The sequence below is a fragment of the Pseudoliparis swirei genome, chromosome 4 (genome assembly GCF_029220125.1).
Source record: "Pseudoliparis swirei isolate HS2019 ecotype Mariana Trench chromosome 4, NWPU_hadal_v1, whole genome shotgun sequence".
Lineage (NCBI taxonomy): Eukaryota > Metazoa > Chordata > Actinopteri > Perciformes > Liparidae > Pseudoliparis > Pseudoliparis swirei.
Window position 1 is genome coordinate 33824530 of NC_079391.1, and position 20000 is coordinate 33844529.

The following is a 20000-nucleotide window of genomic DNA, read 5'->3' on the forward strand; positions in this document are numbered from 1 at the left end:
ACACACACGGACAGACACACACACACGGACAGACACACACACACACACACACGGACAGACACACACACACACGGACACACACACACACACGGACACACACACACACGGACAGACACACACACGGACACACACACACGGACAGACACACACACACACGGACAGACACACACACACACACACACATGGACAGACACACACACACACACGGACACACACACGGACAGACACACAGACAGACACACACACACACGGACAGACACACACACACACGGACAGACACACACGGACACACACACACGGACAGACACACACACACACACGGACAGACACACACACACGGACAGACACACACACACACACGGACAGACACACACGGACACACACACACGGACACACACACACACACGGACAGACACACACACACACAGACACACACACGGACAGACACACGGACAGACACACACACACACACGGACAGACACACACACACACACACACAGACACACACACGGACAGACACACACACACACGGACAGACACACACACACAGACACACACACACGGACAGACACACACACGGACACACACACGGACAGACACACACACACACGGACAGACACACACACACGGACAGACACACACACACACGCACACACAGTGAGAAGTGCACGTATAGCTGTCGTCGGTTTCTGACGTTTCGGTCGTCGCCATCTTGTTTTTTGTAACCGGTGAACAGGAAGTGACCAGATGAGGACAGGAAGTGACTACATGAGGACAGGAAGTGACCACATGAGGACAGGAAGTGACCACATGAGGACAGGAAGTGACCACAGACGCCGTACACGTCTCTGGTGACCTGTCAATCATCTTGTAGCCCCGCCCCTAAAGCCAAATTCAATATAGACTTCTACAAGCAGAGGAGTCGCCCCCTGGTGGTCAGTAGAGGGAAGTAGAGTCGTGTTATCGCTCTAAAACGTCGGACTAACATCAGAACATTTGATGGAAACCAATCGGGAGAACTGGTCCTGCTCGTCTTCCTCCCTCTTCTTCCTCAAGATGAATTCACCAGGTTTTGAAACACTTGTCTCATTCAGGATTCATCTCAGTGATCACGTCAACATGTTGAAACATTGATGTTCCTCCTCCGTCCTGCAGTGTCATTTATTTTAAGACACATAAGATAAATCATTCTAAAATCCTTATATGGAGCTGCATGCGTTGTCAGATATTTTTAATCAGCGTTCACTTCTGAGTTCATGTTTTTAAAGGTTTCCCCTGAGCGGCCGTGGAGGACCGGTCTTCATTACCCACAATGCCCTGTCTTCCCCTCTCTCATTACCCACAATGCCCCACGAGGATTGGAAGTATACGAAACAAGGAGGTCGTTAGGAGAGTCGGAAGTTTCAATAAAATAAGAATCACGGAATTTAGCAAGAAAAAAAGAAGATTTTTAAATGTATAAAATTGTATTTCTCAATAAATATAAAAAGCCTTAAAGTGACTCCCAGCAGGGGAGTTTACAATGTGAGGAACAATGTGTGTTTTAATTGAAGCTCATGTAAGCGTTCTACTCCACGGCACGCGAGGTTTTGACTTAAAGCGTTTACGGTCCGGTGCCATCTAGTGGTGGGTTTTCATATTGCAGCCAACTGAAACTCTCCCTCTCTGGAGCCATTGGGTTTGTCCCTTCTGGGCTCCCGTACCGCTGGTCGAAGGTCATAAACAACTCAATGCAACAGCACCAGTGTCGGCGGGCAGAAACCTTCGCTGCAGAAGCATAAGCCGTCGAGGTGCGAGCAGGAGGCCTCGTGGAGGCAGGAGCAGGAGGAGGTGCAGTTGGTCCCGTAGAGGCCGGCGGGGCAGCTGACGGAGCAGTCGTCCCCCTGGACACAAAAACAGAAACACCTTCATACTTTCACACGCTCACATTGAACTGACGTGTTCTCGTGTGAAGGACCCTGAACGCATCACCTTTGAGTTCTTCAAGATGATCTTTACTGTATTCTAATATTTCATCAATAGTTCTGTTTCTACTTCACTTCCTTTCTTTACACTCCAATGTGAGCCTCGCTTCTTTTAGCCCGATTATTTCTGCATGTACTTGTATTTTATTTTGTTATCTTTTTATTTGTACTTGTATTTTATTTTTTTATCTTTTCGTTTGTACTTCTATTTTATTTTGTTATCTTTTAATTTTAATTTTAATTGTATTTTGTTATCTTTTCGTTTGTATTTCTTGATCAGGACTTCCTCCCAGAGGAGCTATGAAGTATGTCAATTGGACTTTGCTGGATAAATGAAGGACAGACTAATATGAATAATAAATAAACTAAATGTAAATCTGAATATTAAATAGTTTATGAATCTGTGAAGCTAAACCAGCATAAAGCACGTTGGATGAAACACGCGGCGCTGAGCCAACGACTGCTTTAAGATAAAATAATTAACAATATGGATCAAATAAATATTTCAAAGGGATTTTTGAATGGATGCTAATTAATTTAAAAAACAATATATAAATATATATATATATTTATTGAGGTACATGTAGTACTGTATACTGTACTACAGTACAGAGGCACATGAAGAGGCATTCAGGAGCAGGCGTTCCACGTCTGTAAAGTACGACGCCATGTTTGAGTGTCAGTGGGAAGGTTCTCAGATGTGAGATTTAACTATAAATATATATATATATATATAAATAAATAAATAAATAAATATATTTATTTTATAATTGTTTTCCTTTAATTAGGTTTATAAAATAACCATAAAGTATAAATGATGACATCATGCTGTATAGAAGAAGACTTGAAACTAGAGACTGAGACATAAACTCATGTTTACAATGTTTACTGAGGGAATACATCAAGAGAAGTAGAGTCACTATATAGACTTCTATACAACCAGAGGAGCCCCCTGGTGGTCAGGAGAGAGAATGCAGCTTTGTTAACCCTTAGATGCATAAGTGGGTCAAAAATGACCCGGTGAGGTTGTTTTCATGAAATATCTTCGTAATGAAATTTTTTTATCATTTGATATTCCAGGTATTCCTCAAAAAACATGTTTTTGATATAATTCCATTTACATTTTTAACTTACCTTTTATACATTTTAAGAAATTTTAGTTTTTGTATTACTACCCCAAGCTTCCATAAGTGGGTCCTAAATGACCCGCATGCATTTTCTATGGAATCCAATGGAAACCTTTGATTCTTATCAATTGTGGCTGTCAGGAATAAATTAACTGTGGACCACACAGACTATATCAGAAGTGTCACCCCTCAGGAAGATTATTTTACACAGCAAGAGCTGATACGTGTAAGTATTATCTTCATATAATATTGTGTGTGTGTGTGTCTTTCATGACTGTTATTATTTATCAACAAATTAGCCTACTTTATAACAAGCTAACACTAGCTAGCTAACTAAGATAACTAACATTACTATATGTATTGTGTGTGTGTGTGTGTGCCATTCCTGATTGTTGTGTGAAAGAGTTTGTTATTTATCAACAAATTAGCCTACTTTATAACTAGCCAACACTAGCTAGCAAACTAAGTTAGCTATTATTACTATATGTAATGTGTGTGTGTGTGTGAGAGTGTATTTATTTATATAGCTACATATTGATCTATTGAAAACATTACTCTTATGTTTCCTCATCCAAGGTGTCATGGCTGCTAGATACACAACTGAAATGGTCCTACAGATGCTGATGAATGATGATGATGGAGAGGCAGTAACGGGGTTGGACTCTGAGTCTGACATTTCTGATGATGAGGACCCAGACTATTGTCCAGGTGGCAGTGGCAGTCGTCCACCTGGAAATCCAACTGAACAGGATCAATCTGACTCAGAAGATTCTTCTTCTGTGTCCTCTGAAGAAGAAAGTGTCCAAATCATGTCCAACAGAATGAGTTGGAAGGGCTCTTACTGGAGCGAGTTACCTCCCACCCAGGGCAGAACACAGAGCCGCAATATCCTCAGAAGTCGGTCAGGGCCTGCACAAGGGCTTAGCACCACTGTCTCACCAAAAGATGCATGGGAGCTCTTTATCACTGATGATATAATACAAGAGGTGATGAAGTGCACAAACTTGGAAGGGTGGAGAGTAGCAACAGCTAGAGTGAAAGAATGGAAAAATGTCACCAAAGATGAATTCATAGCCTTCATTGGATTGACCCTGCTTGCAGGAAGTGAGAAGAACTGGGATGTATCAGTCCGTGAGCTGTTTGGGAGGCCTCTACATAATCCCATGTACAAGGCCACTATGGCTATTGGAGACTATTTGGTGACAAAAGCCACAACCCAGCCACAGGAAAGAAGCAGACAGGGCCAACCGAAGAGAAAGAGGTGTCAGATATGCCCAAGTAACAAAGATCGCAGTCAACAATAGGTGTAGGAAATGCAATGTACCTGTGTGCAATGATCACATGCAGCCAGAAACAGGCAGTGTGTCTGAACTGCATCCAGTCATGAGACAAGAAGGTAAAACAGGGAAAAGAGAGAGGAACTGTCAATGACTGGACAGTTACACACATACATACACACAAACACACAGACACAGACACACACACACACACACACACACGATGTTCACATTTTTCTATTGCTGTTCTGGGTAATTTTCTTTTTCAAAAATGTTAAAAAGTGAAAAATAAAGATATTTCAAACATGAAATCATTCGTGTGTGGTCCTAAATATAATACTAAATATTATACAAGTTATTATTCTAAACCAAAATGGCAAAAATGGCATAAAAACACATTGATTCTAATATGGGTCATTTTTGACCCACTTATGGAAGAGTGTAGGGTCCAGTCACTCGTGCATCTAAGGGTTAAGAGGCGTAGACTGAGGTTGGCTTACCTCTATAATGTGACGTGAAATAAAAATGTTTTCTCTTCGGTTGATTAATTCGTCCTCCAGTCAAACTCGAATAAATAGTTTCCCCTTCCAAACCCACTTGATGGAGCCGCCCCGTTAACTTCCTGTCCCTGAACACATCTTTTAGAGGATTCTCCTGGCGGTGCCCGTACCATGAAGCCCGGAGCGCACAGGCAGCCTCCCGCCACGCCGTCGCAGTCCGCCCCGTTGGCGCAGGCGCACGGCTCGCCGCAGCCGTCGCCGTAGAGACCCGCCGGGCACGTCTCGTTGCAGTAGAGCCCCGCCCACCCCGCCGCGCAGGTGCACTCCCCCGACAGAGGGTGGCAGCTGGGAGGGCGGAGAGAGGAGGAGGAGTCAGGCCATCGTCAAGAGCTGCGCGCGCGTTACCCTGTGGCAGCGGCGGTTCCTCACCTGAGGGTGTTGCCGGCTTTGCAGGGGCAGTGCCGGTCGCAGGCCGGTCCGTACAGACCCGCCGGGCAGTACCGGTCCCGGCAGCTCGGGCCCTTGAAGCCCTCGACGCAGAGGCAGGCCCCGTTCACGTGGTAGCACTTGGCCCGGTTCTGACAGTCACACTTGTGGGCGCACTGCGGCCCGTAAGCGCCGACCGGGCATTCATCCTGGCACCTGGGGGGGGGGGGGGGGGGACAGCGAGCAGAGAACGTCTTCGAGAGAACATCTTCTAGAGAACGTCTTCTAGACAACCTTTTCTAGAGAACGTCTTCTAGACAACCTTTTCGAGAGAACGTCTTCTAGACAACCTTTTCTAGACAACGTCTTCTAGAGAACGTCTTCCAGAGAACATCTTCTAGACAACGTCTTCTAGAGAACGTCTTCCAGAGAACATCTTCCGGAGAACGTCTTCTAGACAACGTCTTCTAGAGAACGTCTTCTAGACAACCTTTTCTAGAGAACGTCTTCTCGACAACCTTTTCTAGAGAACGTCTTCTAGACAACGTCTTCTAGAGAACATCTTCTAGAGAACGTCTTCTAGACAACCTTTTCTAGAGAACGTCTTCTAGACAACGTCTTCTAGAGAACGTCTTCTAGACAACCTTTTCTAGAGAACGTCTTCTAGACAACATCTTCTAGAGAACATCTTCTAGAGAACGTCTTCTAGAGAACGTCTTCTAGACAACCTTTTCTAGAGAACGTCTTCTAGAGAACGTCTTCTAGACAACCTTTTCTAGACAACGTCTTCTAGACAACGTCTTCTAGACAACATATTCGCTCAATGGAAACAATCTCACTTCAGAGACAGAAGTGCTTCGGAGAGCGTTTATTTGTGTCTAGATTCAACACGGTGCCGGTCAGGTCTTTATCGGGTTTTATCTGTTACGTCACTTCTTAAAACTACATAATTAGAAAAAGACCAAATAACGTCGGTGAGACGGTCGGTCTGTAACGTGGTACGTTGACAACATACTCCATCTCTGTTGTCATTTCTGGTGCTGCAACAAAGGGCCAGAGGATTGGAGAGATGACGTCATCAATATACCAAAGATGCAAAGTGACCTGAGTTTATATAAAACAACATTGTTTAGAGGGCGTTTTCACAAATATCCGTCTTCTTAACGAGCGGTCTGCATAACAAGCGGACTGTCTAACGAACGTCTGCTTAACGAATGGTCTGCTTAACGAACGGTCTGCCTAACGAGCGGTCTGCATAATGAACGGTCTGCTTAACGAGCGGTCTGCTTAACGAGCGATCTGCTTAACACACACAGGACATGGAACAGGGAAGCCGCTTCATTCTCCACACGTACGCCGGTTCAAACCATTCAAAAGAGACGGATCGCTCCATTATAGCGGCCCCCGTCCAGGACTTCTGTTCCGTGTCACGTCTAAATCACGCCGGCTTCCTCCGGACTCTTATCTGGATCGTTCCATTAGAACGAGGACGTGGGCGGACGAGGACTCAATCTGGGAATTATTCCACGAAGGCTAATTCACCTGTCTGGGCCCCCAGAATTAATGGAGGTAATTTGGCTCAATTGAGAGTAAAGATGTAGGGGGGGGGGGGGGGGCACGGAGGAGGAGGCGGGGCTGCGGGAACAAGAGCTGATAGAAGTGTGTCGGACATGATGGAGGGAACAAAAGACACGACTGTATTTCGTAAGACTCCGGTCATAAAAGAAAAGCATAAGAGCATCAACGAGTTAGTCTGTGGGCGAGGAGCAGGAGGAGACGAGGAGACGAGGAGACGAGGAGCATGGACCTCTAAAGACTCATATTCTGACCACAGTTCAAAACGTGCCAATCTATTCCTCATTTGGAGGACGCTCAGAGCAGCTGTGTTAATGCTGCACAACTCCTGTTGATGATTCTCTGTGTGGGAGAGGAGGAGGAGGAGGAGGAGGAGGAGGAAGAGGAGGAGGTCAACGGAGAATGGCTTATTTTCTTCGAGTTATTTTGTGCCTCTGTGTCTTTAAGTGACGAGTTTCAGTCACGAGCAAAGTAAATTACCCTAAATCGGATTCTGTTTGTCTCGTAACGCTGACTTCCTGTTGCCAGCAGGTGGCGCTAAGACCAGCAGTAAAACATTGACCTGTTGACCCCTCAGGGAATCGAGCCGGAGACGTTGAGACAGGTTGGAGCAAAAGTCCAGCGGAGCTCCATCAGCTCGTTGTTTGATAGCGAATCACTTAAGATGGCTGACATGTCCACGTAGCCGCGGCTACGCTCGCGCCGCTACGCCAAACGTTGAGCGTGTCATCTCTTACATCACGAAGGCGTTGCGATTGTACCGACCAAAATGGAAGTGCATCCGATTAATTCCCCACGAGGAGTTCACGCCCGGAAAGGGCAAAAAGAAATTCAAGAAAAAAGAAATACATCCAGATTTCAAAATGGCCGCCGGGAGACTTTGTCTGAACGTCAGCGTGAGGAGAAGAGAGCGTTGCCTCTGGACCGAGGCGACGCTGTACAGGTACCTCAGAATCGTGCACAGGTACGTAACCTGATTCATGACTTTAGTAGAGAGCAACGAGGAAACAAAGTGGTGTTAAAGTGTTTAAAGCGGCGTCGTGTGTCGTTCTGTGCGTACCGCTCTCCGATGTAGCCGGCGCCGCACTGGCACTGACCGCTGACGTGGTCGCACAGCCCGGCGTTACGACACGTGCACTCCTCCGAGCAGTTGATGCCGAAGGAGCCGAAGGAGCACGGCTGGGCGCAGACCGGACCCTGGGGGGGCATCGAACACACGGCACGGAGTGAATAACACGTTAATAACACGTGAATAACACGTTAATAACACACCGGTACAGATAATACGTGACGTGTTTCCATTGGCTAAGTGAGAGGAATGTTTTCATCTTTACTGGAATAGACTCAAACTTCTTAAAGAGAAAACTTATGATTTAGATCCTTAAATTAATGTTTGATTAAAGAATAATTTGAATGCCACAGACACAATATTCACTCATCTGGGAAATGATAGAACTTTAGTCCTGTGACTTTTAATACTATTGTCCCTAAACGCCATAAAGAGGCGTCGCCAGTCAACACGACTCCGTTATTAACGTCTACATGATGGTTTTTGAAAATGTGTAATTAATCTCAAATGATTTTTTCTTTTCATCAATAACATTCAAGATGTAACTGCATCGTGATGATGGTTTAATTTACCTTCACCACGTGTCACAGATATTCTAGATCCTATTATAATATAAACATTATTTACACGTCGGGGATCAAGCAGAGATTTAGAAACAGGAAGTCTTAATAATCTACATTGGAGTAAATATTTATCAGCCAAATTAAAAATTATACACGATATCTAACATTAGTTTATTTATAATATATTTAATACTTAACTTCTTTCTCTACGGGGTTTGTTTCAAGGTAATAAAGTAGTTTATAAATATGAGATATGAGATCATAGCTCATAACATCCCCTGTAGTGGAGGTTAGTGGTTACACCTTCAGCCGTCCTCGCTCGCCCCCTGGTGGCCAGGATGATATTGCAGCTTACAGTACAAACAAAGCTTTTAAACTTAAAGGCGCAGCAGCTCGTACCACCCAGCCGGCGGGGCAGGAGCAGTGCCCGGTGACGTGGTGACACGCCCCTCCGTTCTGACAGGGACAGCGCTGCTCACACAGGACGCCGTGTCTACCGGGAGGACACGCCTCCTCACAGCTGGAGGGAGGAGACAGGAGGGGGAGGGGTTAGAGACCTGTCAATCACCTATCTGAGGTGTTCCGCTTCGTTTACCCAAACGAAGCCCTCCAACTCATGCCCCCCCCCCCTACTCACAAGGCCCCGGTGTATCCCGGCGCACACAGGCACTCGCCGGTCTGATGCTGGCAGGTGGCGCCGTTGAGGCACTGGCACTCCAGCCCGCAGTCCTTGCCGTAGAGGTCGGGGTCGCAGGCCTCCTCGCAGCGCCAGCCCTGGAAGCCGTCGGTGCAGACGCAGGCCCCGGTGATCGGGTTGCACTTGGCCCCGTTGCGGCACTGGCAGCGGTTGCTGCAGTGGGGCCCCCAGAAGTCGCTCTCACAGCCTGGGGGGGGGGAGGTAGAGTCATTTATACAGACTTCTGTACAACCTGAGGAGTCGCCCCCTGGTGGTCAGGAGAGAGAATGCAGCTTTAACACATGAAGCATAGACTTCTATACAACCAGAGGAGTCGCCCCCTGGTGGTCAGGAGAGAGAATGCAGCTTCAACACATGAAGCAGAGACTTCTATACAACCAGAGGAGTCCCCTGGTGGTCAGGAGAGAGAATGCAGCTTCAACACATGAAGCATATACTTCTATACAACCAGAGGAGTCCCCTGGTGGTCAGGAGAGAGAATGCAGCTTCAACACATGAAGCATAGACTTCTATACAACCAGAGGAGTCCCCTGGTGGTCAGGAGAGAGAATGCAGCTTCAACACATGAAGCAGAGACTTCTATACAACCAGAGGAGTCGCCCCCTGGTGGTCAGGAGAGAGAATGCAGCTTCAACACATGAAGCATATACTTCTATACAACCAGAGGAGTCCCCTGGTGGTCAGGAGAGAGAATGCAGCTTCAACACATGAAGCATAGACCTCTTATTTGTGTGATATCAGCAGCATACAGAACGAACACATTAAAGTATTGATATTGAAGTTCTCTCTGGATACAGAAGTTTCCGGTGTAACCTCTGGAGGAGACACTCCTCTAACGAGCGACGGGGTAAATTCTGCAGCTCGTGGATGTTTACCGACCCAGCTGGTCTGGGATCTCTTCATAAGTCTACCGTCTTCATGAAGTGGTATTAAAAATTAGAATAAAACAACATAGCCCAGAATAGAGTGTGGAGGTGATCTGTTGGTGCAGCTGCAGCAGGAATCCTCCAGACTCACTTCATAGTCATCAATAACTGATCTCATTATAAAATCACTCACAGCGTTTCAGTCACATTCCACTTTTTAAAACTCCCTTTCCACTTTTATCTTTTAACTTCACCTCATTATGATTATCATCATTAAACATATAAAACATTTGTGTTTGTACATATATTATATATATGCTACACTGATTTGCAATACCACAAAATGTTATTACTTTATCTCATATTTTATTCATGTATATATTTTAACTTGCACTATTTTACGTTTAAGATTCTCATATCTTGCTCGTACTTGTGTGAGTTATTAAAATAGTAAATACATGTTTAATGAGCATTAATAGAGGGAGCCTGAGATCTAAGATTTTAATACTTGTCCATAAGATGATAAAGAGCTTAAAACTAATGCAGCAGAATGATAAGAACAAACTGATCCTGGAAATGATCGGTCTGTGAATGTGCTTAATTATCACATGATCACATGATTACATGATTACATGATCACATTATTACATGATCACATTATTACTTGATCACATGATTCCATGATCACATGATCACATGATCACACGATTACATGATCACATGATTACATGATCACACGATTACATGATCACATGATTACATGATCACATGATCACACGATTACATGATCCCATGATAACATGATTACATGATCACATGATTCCATGATCACATGATAACATGATCACATGATTCCATGATCACATGATCACATTATTACTTGATCGCATGATTCCATGATTCCATGATCACACGATTACATGATTCCATGATCACATGATTACATGATCACATGATTCCATGATCACATGATCACACGATTACATGATTACATGATCACATTATTCCATGATTCCATGATTCCATGATTTACACGCTGGACGAGACTCGTGGCGTTTTCAGCGAGAGGTCAAAGGTGACGCCGCGGCGCTCGGCCTGCGGTGGGCTCAGGTCTGCAGGATGTAACTCAGTGGCGGTAACGAGCCTCCGGAGGGGGAGGGGACATCTGACATTTACAGCCACGCGCCGCGCTGTGATTGGTCGAGAGGACCACGTCCCTCGAGGGCTTTAAAAAAACTAAATAATTTCTGTTTCCGTGGGAACAAACGAGTTCAACGGAATGAGTTTCTTCTGGGAGACACTGCCTGGAAATGTGCATCGTCATCTCTAAAGGGCTATGGTGCTCCCACACCGGCCTCCTGGGGCACGTCTTGTGTGTTCGTCACCGTGGGTACGAGTTCGATAGTTACGTCGTTAAAGCTACCGAACAGAAGCGACGCAAGTTGATCACTTCCTGTATTGATCACTTCCTGTGTTGATCACTTCCTGTATTGATCACTTCCTGTATTGATCACTTCCTGTATTGATCACTTCCTGTGTTGGAGAGCTTCCTGTATTGATCACTTCCTGTGTTGGAGAGCTTCCTCTCCTCGAGGCGTTGAGAGGTTCATCGGAGACACGGACAGATATTAAAATAATGTGAGGCAGCTTCTTGGTTTGCTTCTCCGTGACGTCTTACACTCACACACACACACACACACACAGAAGTATTGATGCGCAAAACCTCTTTTTAATGCGGCGGGTAATTGGCCGACAGACGACCTCCCACACAGGTAAGAAGGTTCTTTATGTTGTTCCTCTAATAACTGACCAGCATCTGACTACTCAGGGGGGGGGGGGGGGATTAGAGAATTAAATGAACAGTTGTGTAATTTCCTCCAGAGAAATAATACACTTTAAAGTTCAGAGGAAAAGTTTCTGCTCGCACAAGCAGAAACTTTTCAAAATAAAACTTCAATGTTCCCAAGAAACGTAGCGTTTCTGCTTGCTACATGCGTAGTGACTTTTCAAAATAAAACATCCATGTTTACAGGATACGTAGCGATTCTACTTGGTACATGCGTGGTATATTTTCAAAATAAAATGTCCATCTTCACAGGATATGTAGCATTTCTACTTGGTACATGCGGAGTGACTTTTCAAAATAAAATATCCATGTTTACAAGTCAAGTCTTTTTATTTTTTTATTTTTTTATTGTCAGATACACAGAATGACACAGGGTCAGACTGGGCACTGAAATTCTTAGGACAAGGCACCACACAACAACTATCATAGCCGAACATAATATAACATGACATACACACTGTACAAGAACTCTGAACATAATACTAACATATAATACACATAATAACTAAACTACAGACAAATGGGAGTAGCAGGTAGTGAAAGCAGGTAGTGCAATAGAAAGTGTAAGTGTAAGTACAAGGCTGAAAGTGACAGTGTATGTAAAGTGACGAGTGTAAAGTGACGAGTGCAAAAGTGTCGATCGTGTGTCAGTGTCCATTGAGCAGCCTGATGGCTCTCGGGAAGAAACTGTTCTCCAGTCTCTGTGTGCGAGACCGGATCCTACGGGACGCCTTCCAGAAGGCAGCGGGGTGAACAGGCTGAAGGCTGGATGATGGCAGTCCTTTAGGATCCTGCCAGTCTTCCTGAGGCATCGTGTGGTATGTGTCCTGCAGGGCTGGGAGCTCCCTACCGATGATGAACTCTGCAGTCCTGACCACACGGCGTAGGGCCTTGCGGTCCTTGGCTGTGCAGCTCCCATACCACACTGTGATGCACCCAGTCAGGATGCTTTCTATTGTGCATCTGTAGAAATTGGTGAGGATGACTGAATCCATGCCAAACTTCTTCAGTCTCCTCAGGAAGAAGAGGCGCCTTTTGACCACCTTGTCTGTGTGAGCAGACCAGGTGAAGTCGTTGCTGATGTTGACCCCGAGGAACCTGAAGCAGCTGACCATTTCCACTGCAGAACCGTTGATATACAGGGGTGCGTGCTCCTCCACCTGCCGTCTCCTGAAGTCCACAATCATCTCCTTTGTCCTGCTGATGTTGAGAGAGAGGCTATTATCCTGACACCATGTAGTCAGGGTAGCAACCTCCTCTCTGTAGGCTGACTCATCATTGCCAGTGATGAGGCCCACAATGGTTGTGTCATCAGCAAACTTGACAATGAGGTTGGAGCTGTGCGTAGCTACACAGTCATGTGAACAAGGAGAACAGGAGGGGCTGAGCACACAGCCCTGGGGGGTGCCTGTGTTGGTGATTATTGTAGATGAGGTGCGGTCACCGATTCTCACCACCTGTGGCCTCCCCGTCAGGAAGTCAAGACCCATTTGCATAGGGAGGTGCTGAGTCCCAGGTCCACGAGCTTGGAGACGAGTCTGGAGGGGATGATGGTATTGAATGCTGAACTGTAGTCAATGAACAGCATCCTCACATATGTATTCCCTTTGTCCAGGTGGTCAGGGCGGTGTGCGTGGTCAGGGCTATGGCATCGTCTGTAGACCGGTTGGACCGGTATGCAGACTGCATCGGGTCCAGGGTGGGAGGCAGCAAGGAGCAGATGAATGATTTGACCAGCCGCTCAAAGCACTTCATGATCACAGAGGTCAGTGCTACCGGGCGGTAGTCATTCAAGCAGGTGACCTTGGTGATCTTGGGCACAGGGACGATGGTGGTCGGTTTGAAGCATGTGGGGAGTACAGACAGGCTGAGGGAGAGGTTGAAGATGTCGCTGAAGACCCCCGCTAGCTGGTCAGCGCAACCCCTGAGGGCCCTACCTGATATGCCATCCGGGCCAGGTGCCTTGTTGATCTTATTGAAGCAGCGCCTCACCTCTGCTACAGTTATAGTAGGCACACCACTGGTTGGGCCTTCAGGTAGCTCCGCTGGGGGTCACTGTCCCTCTCAAAACGAGCGAAAAAGCATTCAGCTGGTCTGGAAGAAGGACAGAGGACTGGGTCTCACTGCAGCCCTCCTTGTAGTCTGTAATGGCTCTTAATCCACTCCACATGCGCCTGGGGTCAGAGCCATGGTAGCTAGACTCCACCTTGCTCCTGTATGTCCTCTTTGCAGCTTTGATGGCCCTCAAAAGGTCGTATCTGGACTTCCTGTACTGATCAGGATCCCCGGAGTTAAAGGCAGCAGACCGGGCTCTAAGGTGGGTCCGGACCGCCACCCCAGGGCTTCTGATTAGGGAAAGACCGGACAGTCTTCTTCGGGACGATGTCCTCAATGCAATATTGGATGTAACTGGAAACAGTGTCTGTGTACTCATTAATGTCCCCATCTGCTGCTTCCCGAAACATCAGCCAGTCAGTGTTGTCAAAACAGTCCTGGAGAGTCGCCACACTCCATTGATGGACTGTCCTCTCAGCCGGTCTGACCTGTTTTAGCTTTTGTCTATATGCGGGGAGCAGAAGAATGGAGGTGTGATCAGCTTTACCAAAAGCAGGGCGAGGAAGGGCTTTGTAACTGTCCCGAAATGTCGTATAACAATGGTCAAGGGTCTGATCTCCACGTGTGAAGAAGTCAATGTGCTGATAGTATTTAGGCAGGACTTTCTTCATGTTGGCTCTGTTGAAATCCCCAATCACAATAAAGGCTGCCTCTGGGTGCACATTCTCCAGACCGTTGATAATTCCATACAGTTCATCCAGAGCAGTAGCCTTATCTACTTGGGGGGGAATGTAGACTACACTCAGAACGACTGCAATAAACTCCCGCGGTAGATAGAAGGATCTGATTTTTACAGTCAACAGCTCGAGGACTGGAGAGCAGTGAGATGCTAGTACTGCTATGTCCGTAGCCCAAGAAAAATTAACCATAACACAGACCCTCCGCCCCGCGCTTGCCTGAATCAGCTGTCCTGTCCTGACGGTGTATGCTGAATCCCAACGGAGTAACGAAATCTCCGCACGAGCCACGTCTCGACGAATGCCAATACACAGCAGTTCCTGATGTCCCGTTGGAATTTAATACGTGCATTCAGATCATCCATCTTGTTGTCGATGGACTGAACGTTAGCAAGTAGTATGGATGGTAGAGCAGGTTTGAAATACCTTTTCCGATTCCGAACCAGAACTCCAGCACGTCGGCCTCGTTTTTTCTTCCTCCGTCTTGTGGGTATATCCGACGGCGGAACAACAAAGAGCCCGCTGCAGTCCGAACTCGCACTCCGGAAAGTTGAATTAAAGTTATTGTAGTAGTCCTCTCCGAGTGCAAATCTGATCTCCATAAGTGTCTACTGGTCATATTGAATTAACGACACTGCAACATTAACGTAACAAACAACTAACAGTAACAAAACAAACAAAACGCTAGATACAAGGATACATAGCGATTCTACTTGCTACATGCTTTGTATATTTTCAAAATAAAATGTCCATTGTTACAGGATAGCATCTCTTCTTGCAACATACATCGTGAATTTTCAAAATACAATGTCGATGTTTACAGGATACGTAGAGATTCTGCTCACCACATGCAGTGTCTTTTCAAAATAAAATGTTTGCATTCAGAGGAAACGTACAGACGGAGCGACATCACTGCTTGTGTGCAATGCATCCTGGGGCATGTAGGCACAGCTGGGATGCTGATGGTTTATTATATTCCGTGAACTTCCAGCAGTGACTCGACATCCCCGTAAGGTGGAACATGTTCTCTATTAATTAATCATTTATTCGTCAATTATTTTGTTCACATTTTGACGTCTTCATGACTTTCATCATATTGTATTGTTCTGTTTTTGTCAGCATTTCTCTTTGTTGTTGTTGTTTTCTTTGTTCTGGCAGTCGACTCCGTGCCACTCAGCCGTCTCTTCATAACGACTGAAGGTTGCATGAGGCTCACTCTGACATTTAGCCATATTTCTTGTCAAGAATTATATCTGAATGTCAGATGACTTAATGGGCTGCGAGGCGGGAGGCCGGCGGGACCTTCCGGAAGGTTCCGCCAGGTGACGGAGCAGCTTCAGCCTCCAGACTCTCAGGTGTGTCATCTCATACGCTCACATGCACACAAGGAAGCCGGGGAGGGAGACGTGGGCGATGCCGTCGGTTTGAGGACGTCGTGAAGCCTCGAGGCCGGAGAGCAACCGACAGGAAGTGACCATGTGTAGACAGAGGAGTGACAGAGAGACCTGTCAATCACCTTGTAGCCCCGCCCCTAAAGCGTACCTGCTTTATGGATTGAGACCATAAACTTTACAATGAGAGGGAATACATGAAGAGAGAAGTAGAGTCACTATATAGACTTCTATACAACCAGAGGAGTCGCCCCCTGGTGGTCAGGAGAGGGAATGCAGCTTCAACACATGAAGCACAGACTTCTATACAACCAGAGGAGTGTAAAACAGTCAAAACCTCCGTGGTGCGAGGCCTGTGAGGGCTTCAGGTAACGTCTACGCTGAGCTCGGCTGATTGATGTCGTCATTAAACCGTCTGCTGCACCTACTTTACATGCTCCTCTCTCTCCTCTCTGAAGCCACTCGGAAGACGAAGAAGACGAAGAAGAAGAGTTCTGCATATATCACCATCAGGTATCGTCTCTGGTGGGATCAGTTAGTCGAGTTGCTTTCTGCTTCGTAGCCGAAGTCTCGACATGCATCTGTGATTCTCTGAGTCTGTTTGTGTAACGTTGACTTCTTGAGGAACGTCGTAGGAATACGATCTCCTCCTGGAGGAGCAGCTCAGCACCTCCTCCTGGAGGAGCAGCTCAGCACCTCCACACATTACATCCATATGAACACATCGCCTACAGTGACATGAGCACGGCCAGCGCTCTGCATTCATCAACAAGGAGGGAGGGAGGAGGGAGAGGGAGGAGGGATAGAGAGAGGGAGGAGGGAGAGAAAGAGGGAGGGAGGGAGGAGGGAGAGAGGGAGGAAGGGAAAGAGAGGGAGGGAGAGAGAGAGGGAGGGAGGAGGGAGGAAGGGAAAGAGAGAGAGGGAGGGAGAGAGAGAGGAGGGAGGGAGGAGGGAGAGAGGGAGGGAGGAGGGAGAGAGAGGAAGGGAGAGAGAGGGAGGGAGAGAGGGAGGAGGAGGAGAGAGAGGGGGGGAGGAGAGAGGGAGGAAGGAGAGAGGGAGGGAGGGAAGGGAAGGAGAGAAGGAGGGAGGAGAGAGGGAGGAAGGAGAGAGGGAGGAAGGGAAGGAGAGAGGGAGGAAGGAGAGAGGGAGGAAGGGAAGGAGACAGGGGGAAGGAGAGAGGGAGGAAGGGAAGGAGAGAGGGAGGAAGGAGAGAGGGGGGAGGAGAGAGAGGTGGAGGAGAGAGAGGAGGAGAGGGAGGAGAGAGGAGAGAGAGAGGAGGAAGGAAAGAGAGGAAGGAAGAGAGAGGAGGAGAGGGAGGAGGAGAGAGAGAGAGGAGGAGGGAGGAGGGAGGAGGAGGAGAGAGGGAGGAAGGGAGAAGGGAGAGAGAGGGAGGAAGGGAGAGAGACATAGAGGGAGAGAATGAGGAAGAGGGAGAAAGGGAGGGAGGTAGAGAGGGAGGGAGGGAGGTGAGAGGGAGGGAGAGAGGGAGGAGGAGAGGGAGGGAGGTGAGAGGGAGGGAGGGAGGGAGGTGAGAGGGAGGGAGGTAGAGAGGAGGGAGGTGAGAGGAGGGAGGAGGTGAGAGAGGAGGAGGAGGAGAGAGGGGGAGGAGCAGGAGGAGGAGGAGAGGGAGGGAGGAGGTGGAGGAGAGAGGGAGGGAGGGAGGAGGAGGTGGGAGAGAGGGAGGGAGGAGGAGGTGGGAGGGAGGAGGAGGGAGGAGGGAGGGAGGGAGGAGGGGGAGGGAGGAGGGAGGTGAGAGGGAGGGAGGTGAGAGGGAGGGAGGGAGGCAGGGAGGGAGGGCCCGTGTCCGTCAGTGTTCTCCTCTCGTTCCCACCGTGCCGCTCTGCAGCTCTCAGAGAACAGACTTGACGAGTGTTTCTCCATTTGTTTGACTCAGTCCAGATGTGTGTTTCCCAGGAGGACTCCGGCTCCCCGTGGAGAGGAGGCCCGCGCCGCGGTGAGATGGTGACGGACGAGCGGCCCAATGAGGAGCGAGAGGGGATGCCTTCCAACAGGCGAGGCAGAGGCAGAGTGCTGAGTGGACGGGAACGCAACAGCACTCTGAACGCCGCCGGCTGATCGACCAGCAGCAGCGGGTCTCATCGGTCTTGGTTCTGCCCGCTGGTCACGGCCTGAGAGCCAGAGCGTGTTATTGGTGGTCAACAGGACCATAAAGAGGCATGGGGGGGGGGGGGGGTATCCTACACGCCAATAAACATACACATGCCTGTGGAGAATATGGCCAGTACATGTACCAGGTGTGTTAAAGCTGCATTCTCCCTCCTGACCACCAGGGGGCGACTCCTCTGGTTGTATAGAAGTCTATGCTTCATGTGTTAAAGCTGCATTCTCTCTCCTGACCACCAGGGGACTCCTCTGGTTGTATAGAAGTCTATGATTCATGTGTTAAAGCTGCATTCTCTCTCCTGACCACCAGGGGGCTCCTCTGGTTGTATAGAAGTCTATGCTTCATGTGTTAAAGCTGCATTCTCTCTCCTGACCACCAGGGGCGACCCCTCTGGTTGTATAGAAGTCTATGCTTCATGTGTTAAAGCTGCATTCTCTCTCCTGACCACCAGGGGGCTCCTCTGGTTGTAGAGCCACAAAACGGCGTATTCCTCGGATGAATAAATGATTATGACGTTGTTCTGTATCCGTCATCCAGATCGTCACACACTGAATGCCGCTGTTGGACACACACACACACACACACACACACACACACACACACACACACACACACACACACACACACACACACACACACACACACACACACACACACACACACACACACACACACACACACACACACACACACACACACACACACACACACACACGAGGTGTAATTCGTTCATGTTCAATGGGACCGTGGGAGAGCAGCCATCTGCCGAATGCTGGTTTCCCCAACAGCCTCAATGTAATATATTATGAATAATACTCGTTGACTACAAACTAATTCATAATGTTGTGAAAGTGAGACGGTGACGAAAAAAGGGGAGGAGCCGAGCGAGGAAAAATGTTAAAATAAATGTAAAAATAGTTGAAAAATAGCTGAAACTACAAGAATACCAAAAGAAACGGGTGCATTGATATCTGTAGCGCTCTGCTTAAGCCCCGCCCCCTCTCTGACCCCAGGCCGGAGCACGTTGACCCCACTGTAACCACGTCAGCTGTTAGCAGACGACCCACAAACACATCGACCTCCTGCTTCCAATTAATAACTGTGATCAGCGGCAGCGTGGCTGAGGCTGAGGGTCGATGGGGGGGGGGGGGGGGGAATCGAGGTGATTGAGGGTCTTTTTACTGATTTTTAAAGGACGCCATCTTGGATAATGGATGCCTTAAAGAGACAGAACACCAAATATTCTCCACCGTCTGTTCAGCCGATGGTGTTTCAAGGATTTCATGATTTTAATGACCTCCTTCATGGCTCCATGTCACTCCGCTGAACACAAGGTCAGAGGAGCCGTTGGTCTGGGGTCAGAGGTCAGAGGTCAACCTCCACGCCGGCTCGTTGCCGGGCGACAGCGTCGTCCAACTATCTGAAGACAGTTTGGATCTGAGATCCTGTTTCTACTCATTTGACATTTATTGGCCTCTTGGAGGCAGCAGCACAATACTGACACACTATGACATCACACTATGACATCACACTATGACGTCACACTATGACGTCACACTATGACATCACACTATGACATCACACTATGACGTCACACTATGACATCACACTATGACGTCACACTATGACGTCACACTATGACGTCACACTATGACATCATAGTGAATATGAGCGACACCATCACATGACCATTCATGTGGCTCTGAGAGTGTCTGATGTTCAACTCTTTAGCTGCTCCACCATGAGGTGGTGTTATTATATAGTGTTTATATAATGTATAAG

General features: G+C 47.6%; 1 protein-coding gene across 1 annotated transcript in view; it reads right to left on the reverse strand.

Annotated features, from left to right (window-relative positions):
- LOC130192996 (multiple epidermal growth factor-like domains protein 11) overlaps positions 1-20000 on the reverse strand; it is a 72987-nt gene that overhangs the window by 23864 nt on the left and 29123 nt on the right. The window contains exons 6-11 of the mRNA XM_056413267.1: positions 9139-9385; positions 8901-9021; positions 7930-8066; positions 5298-5510; positions 5039-5213; positions 1763-1883 (exon numbers count right to left, since the gene is read on the reverse strand). Coding sequence (XP_056269242.1) covers positions 1763-1883; positions 5039-5213; positions 5298-5510; positions 7930-8066; positions 8901-9021; positions 9139-9385 — 1014 coding nt within the window. The remainder of the gene's footprint in view (positions 1-1762; positions 1884-5038; positions 5214-5297; positions 5511-7929; positions 8067-8900; positions 9022-9138; positions 9386-20000) is intronic.